The sequence below is a fragment of the Typopeltis vanoorti genome, chromosome 9 (assembly GCF_054136105.1).
Source record: "Typopeltis vanoorti isolate ZY-2024b chromosome 9, IOZ_Tvanoo_1.0, whole genome shotgun sequence".
In the NCBI taxonomy this organism is placed as follows: Eukaryota; Metazoa; Arthropoda; class Arachnida; order Uropygi; family Thelyphonidae; genus Typopeltis; species Typopeltis vanoorti.
In genome coordinates this window covers 45014730-45021070 of record NC_143557.1, presented here as the reverse complement: position 1 = coordinate 45021070, position 6341 = coordinate 45014730, and the positions used below count along the sequence as shown (strand labels likewise).

The 6341-nt window shown below is 36.9% G+C and overlaps 1 protein-coding gene across 1 annotated transcript; it reads right to left on the bottom strand.

The window, feature by feature from the left end:
- Window positions 1-1057: 1057 nt before the first annotated feature.
- On the bottom strand, window positions 1058-1492 carry LOC150103012 (uncharacterized). Its single transcript, XM_090398046.1, has one exon. The coding sequence runs from the start codon at window positions 1490-1492 to the stop codon at window positions 1058-1060; it is 435 nt and encodes a 144-aa protein (XP_090254172.1).
- Between the last annotated feature and the right edge of the window lie 4849 nt (window positions 1493-6341).

Genomic DNA, 6341 nt, shown 5'->3' with positions numbered 1-6341 from the left:
ACTTCTACCGTTATTGTTTATATTAAAGAAACATTGAACATCGTCACACCTGAAGTTAAACGAATAAACACATATTTATCTCTTTTTTTTTTTTAATTCTTAGCTGCAACAAACCAAGTAGAAACTGAGCATATGCGGAAGTGTCAATTTTTTCTGTTTCCATGACAATACTCGCAAAGAACAGTAGCGACGCCACAAGTAAAAAAAAAAGCTTGTTCAACACTTCCTTTTACTTTCGGTATTTATTTATTTTTGAGAGTAAAAGGAATTTATCCCACTGCATGTTTCGAAATATAATTCACCTTCATTAAAACATGATTGACATTCCAGCAATCGCATTTTAGTAATTCCATTTATTCACATATACGAGTAACAAACCCGAAGAAAAATCAAATTGGAACATTAATAAACGAATCTGATCCCTTTAGATAATTATAAATACACTGTGTTGACAAAAGTATTTGGACACCTAGTTGTGATAAAAAAGAAAAGCATTTTAATTACATTTCTAATACCGAGTGGGGTCCCCTTTCGTCTGCATTACAGCAAATGCTTTGGGGCATGCTTTCAACCAATTCTGATACGTCACAACAGGAATATTCTTCCATTCCTCGTGCAATGCTATTCCCATTGCTGATGCTAAACAGGCACTGTGATCTGCAGCGAATTCGGCATTCGAATTGGCCCCAAAGATTTGATGGGGGTTGATATCTGGACTCTGAGCTGGCCAGTCCAACACTTCAACGGTAATTTGTGGAAACCAGTCTCAGACACGCAGTGCATTATGGCAGGAAGCACTGCCGTACTGAAACATGCAAGGGTCACTGCCGAAGTACTTCCACAGCATCGGAAGCATGAAGTTGTCCAGAATGTTCAGCTAGTCATTAGAATCATGCTTTGGGGCACGTCCACCAATGGACCAATCCTCCATTTCAACTAAAATCCCGACCATTACAATCCCCATACCTGTGTTTGGATCTGGAGATCCAAACACAGCCATCAGAGTGAAACATTTGGAAGCGTAATTCGTCACTCCACAGAACCCTTTTCCAATCATCTACGATCCAGAAACAATGTGCGAATGACACCAGTGCAAACGTCGTTTGGCGTTGAGGGAGTTGATATGTGGCTTATAAGCAGCAGCTCTGCCGTTGTAACCTAAGGCACGGAACTCTCTGAGGGCAGTCATAGTGCTGACAGACGTCCCTGCAGCATTTTCTAGGTTGACTGCGAGGTCCACCGCTGATGACGTGCAGGATGCTCGAACATTCCGAGATAGAGCTCGTCGATCTCGGCCAGTGAGTGTCGGTGGAGTTCCAGGATGTTTTCCTGTTGTCGTAGCACTATCAATTTTCCATCTACGAATGACATAAGCAACAGTGGATTTCGGTATACTGAAACGGATACCAATGTCACGGACAGAAAGACCACTGATGTGACATCCAACTACCATCCCACGCTGGACGTTTGTCAGTTCAGCTGAACGTGGCATTTTGACATCGAGTACAGTGAAAAACATACAGCACTTCCCACCTTTACCAGACTTACTCAGACACTCCCTAAATATTTGCATGTGATAGGATCCGAAATTTGCATGGCGAGTAAGGTGTCCAAATACTTTTGTCAACATAGTGTATATTAACAGGATAACCCATTGTCGGTGAGAATAATAAATGAATACGACTGTGTGAGATAACCACTAACACATTCGGAAGATTGATAAACGAAATAGACGTTATGAATAATTCTAAACGAAAACATGACGAAGTTATAAGCATACTTAAAGATAAGCATAAACATGGCGGCTCCCGATAACTGTTTTATGCATAATCGTAAAGAAATGTAGGGGGGGGGGGTAGGTTAATCATAAACGAATGTGGAGAATTGAGATAATCATAACTCACTGGATATTTCTTGCTCCAAAACGAACATTATGAACAGTCACCTTTCATTGTATTCTGAAGTCTTCATCTTGCTTTTTAAGAGCAAAATCGCTGCATTTATTAAAAGAAATTTTGAGACAAGAAAAAAACAGAATAGCTGATGATGGGGGGGGAGGACATTTTTCCGACAATGCAAGTGCCCGGTCAAGGATACCACAAAAGTAATAAGCGATTCCGATTTCGAAAGGCGGAAGCAACAATTTTAATCCCCCTCCTCCTGTATTTCCCCCTTCAAAAACTTGAAGCGTCAAGCTCTCAAGGTTAGCTAGTCTCAACGTTGATAGAGGACGCTTGAGGATAGCGTGCAGCTCGTTTAGTTCGCATGCTCGGCCTACAAATCAAGCGGGCCTGTAGGAAGCTGGGAAAAAATGAGAACAGGACGAGATAAACGAGATTTCTACCGCTTGGGGGCGGTGGTCTATATTTTCAGGCTACAGGACCTTTCCATTCACTGCCTACTAAAGAGGTTCTAGGCCAATGGCAAGATTAGAGGAAGGACTATAAAATGCAAGTGGAAGAATGCAATCTAGGACTGCGTATATGCAGAGATAATCACGAGCGTCTTTAGTTTTACCTGTTTAGTTAAGTCACGGCAACACCAGTCAGTGAAAGATTCTTTCTGTCTGTAAATGACTGATTCTCATCAAAGCGATGACGAATTTCCTTATAAAGTTAATAAAGTTAAATGGAAATAATACATATAGGATGTGCAGTACAGGAAATATATTTTAAAAAATCCATCTCTTTAAGAAATTGAAAAATTTTAAGCATTTTCTGAAATGTACAGTTTCTTTATCTGGGAATCCACACTGATTTTTTTCATTAGAGGAAACGTCAAAAGTTGACTTTTTTTTTCTTGAGCAAACTATATTCTGCACATCACAAAACCATTCTGGAAACACACCAATTGTGCAATCAATGCAAGTCCAGTAAAACCAAATCTTTGCAGATATATGATCGTGAAAAGACCTGGATGTGTGTAAAGGTTTTATCTGGACAAGTTCCTTGAGCTTATAATGCTTGTCTTACAAACTTAGAAACATTCCCCTGGTCCCTGTGAAGAATCGAACTCCCACACCATCTAATCAAAAGACCAAATTAATTCTCTGTATGTTCAAAATGTATATTATCAAATTTTCAAAATCCCAAACAATATTTTGGTCCTTCATTCTGGACCTGTTGATCAACTTCCAAGAAACCTCTTGCTGAAAAAAAAAAATGTATTGCACGATGAATCTTCTTACTCTGTTTCAAGTACTTCTTTGTGTTATCGAGGACAGTGGCACACTCAGGATTTAATTTTGGAAGGGGTCGAGCACTCAAGATTTAATATTGGGGGGGGGGGGAGAGTTGAGAAGACTATTTGAGAATACACACTACACATTGAACGCGACATATGACTGATTGTCTGCAGTGATCGCCAATACATGATACCCGTGATCTCCTCTGGTCCGGCTTGGGCAAACGAAGTAGCACTCTCGGAACGCCCAAGCACTACTTCGTTCGCCTTGCGTTCACAGCGGCCATGATTCCCGAGAGCTATAGGGTATTCCCATCTTATGTGACCGCTAATTCATAAGTAGTATACAAATAGAAGACACGACACAACGTAAATAAAAAAATGAATTTTAATTAGGAAAAGATTTTAGAAAAATTTTCGCGTATATTTTTCCTTTTTCTTTTAGGGGAAAAGGGCCCCTTGGGCCCCCTCCTGGATGCGCCACTGATCGAGGAGCACGGTTGGTCAAAGTGATAGCGTGTTGCACTGACACGGAAAGTCGCATGTTCTATTTCTTTCACTGCCTGCAGCAAAATTTGTTTGCTTATGTCTGCTCGGAACTCTGTATTCAGTTAATGAAGCGTGTTCGTCCAGTAGAAACGTCTTGCGGCTGACACTCAAGGGTTTCATCCAGCATTGAGTTGGCCTATCTCACACACAGGATAGCGTATAAGTTACAGAAAGCAAAGTGACAATGTTTTGTCGCTTATTGACGCTTATTGACGCAAAGTTTTAAAACACACACTTATAGACAACAGTCTCTCTAATCTGTACTAATCTAAATAACACAAATGCTTAAGCCAGACTAGAGGAACAATACATCATGACATCTAGAGGAATAATAATGATAATAAAGGGAGAAATCCATTTCTTCTGAGATCCTGTAACACGTTTTTTAGCATTTGAAATTTTTTACTCACTTTAAAATTATCAAAACTCGATGAAGGATTTAATTTGCTATGAAAAGGGTGTGTTGTGATGTAGCTGTTATATTATCCAAGATATACAATGATTGTTTTGCACTCTTTCTTTAAATGCTTTACTATTTATAAGGAGGCAAACATTTTCTTCTTGGAAAGATGAGTAACTGCATTACTGAATACATAAATAGTCAATAAAAAATAAAAACAACTCTAATAACACATATCAGAGTTTACATAAGCTTACATTTAGACGAGAATCATGGTGAAGATATTGTAAAATCCATACATCCACATTGTCTAAGGATAATTAAATAAAGTCTTCTTATTTTTAAAAGTCTTCTTTTTCTTATAACCTTATTTTTTTATATTCTCGTACTATGAAGCTTTGTAAACTAAAAACACTTATTTAGTTATATGTCTTAGTGCTTCTAAATTTTTGCTTTGTAATTTTGCGATGATAATACTGATTATTTAAATTTTAATTGTGCGGGAGTTGGACATTCAAAATAGTAACACTACGCTCATCTAAACATGATAAACCGTACACTGTCATCCTAAGAGCATCAAGTGTTTCCTCGTCCAGTGCTCGGAAATAATAAAATAGATTTTTTTTGAAAAATTAATTGAAATTATTCTGAAGAGCAGTCAGAACACTTTACAATTAATCTTCTTATTCTTCTCTTTCTCTCGTTATTTTTTCCATTACAAAAATAAACACCGCAAATAAGTTTCGCCGTGAGTGATAGTAACAATGACACTTCTTTGAAGTAGCGCCTGTGCACTGCCATCGGAAGGGTCGACATCCTTCAATAATAAAGTTAAGGGGTCGAATTCCTCCTCTTAAGATGAGTCTGTCGGTCTCAAACCGACTAACAAACAAACCTTGTCTTAAAATAACCAGACTACTGGAATATTCTTAAATAAATATCGAAAAAACTCAAACACACAAGCACAGAAATAGATATAAAAGTATTACTGCATCGTGTATTTTGGTTAAATGTTGTCTCTACTACCATAATATCTCTTGTAACGTCACAAGGAAATTATATTTTTTGTAATGATTATCTTAAAATAACTAATAAATAACAATACAGCGAAAACACAACATTACGTTGGCGTCTTTAACTGTCGGTTATCACTGACTTATATATAGTGACAGGATGAGGAGTCCTTATTTTGGTCACGCTTTTCACACTGTACATTATATCCGGATGTTCTTCTTTGCAAAACTGCTGAATACAGAAAACCAGAATGAAATAAAGGATCAGAGAGAGAAAGAGCAAAGAGAATGCTTCCTCACCCACTGTCCGGAAATGACGTATTACATAAGAGCCGGAAGTTATTAAAGATCATGTAAGATAAGATGAAAGAACAGTTGAAAACAATTAAATAAGATTTTTACATCATCAAATCATGTTAAATCCATTCTTTTCATTTTATTTAAAGTAAAAGAATAATAAATTTGGATTCATTCTTCTCAAACCATTCGAATGAACAAGAAAGATTCGATGCAATCGATGGTAATACACTGATCTCAAAGCTTTAGTTACTTTGATAGTAATTTCAATTAACCCGAATAACAAAATGAGATTTTCTAATGTGCTTTCAATAACTGCAGATGTATTTTTCCAATATGTTCTTCTTAGTTGAACTCCACATCATTAAGAAAAGAGATGACATGTTGTGAAACTTATTGGCAAAAACAGACGAGGAATAGAAACAAAATTGCAACTTAAAGATTTGTCACGTAATCCATTTTAATGACACATTATATTACACTTGATAAGAAATTATATTCTTCTTTTAAGCTTTTACCCAAGTGTAAGCAAACAAGGTTTGTGCGTGAAGTAGGCTACTAGTATAGAAAAGCTATCAACTTCACTTCAACGGCATTTAACAGAGAATTGTTAGCAAACTGAATCATTTTATATGAAATTTTACGTCATTAATATATGCAGTAAATGTTTTCAAAAAGAAATTGTGCTTTCCACGAGTTTTTCATGTATAACAGAAAGATAAAAACCTGATTGCTTATGTAAACAACAAAGAAATTAAAAAACAACAACTTTCTTTTGCTAAATAAGTGATCGGCGATTTCTGTGTGTGAGCATTTGTAGCCACAGAAACCGAAGAAGATAAAAATAGTTTCCATTGTTCTCTAATCCTGAACCAGACAGTTTTTTAATAACTAATATG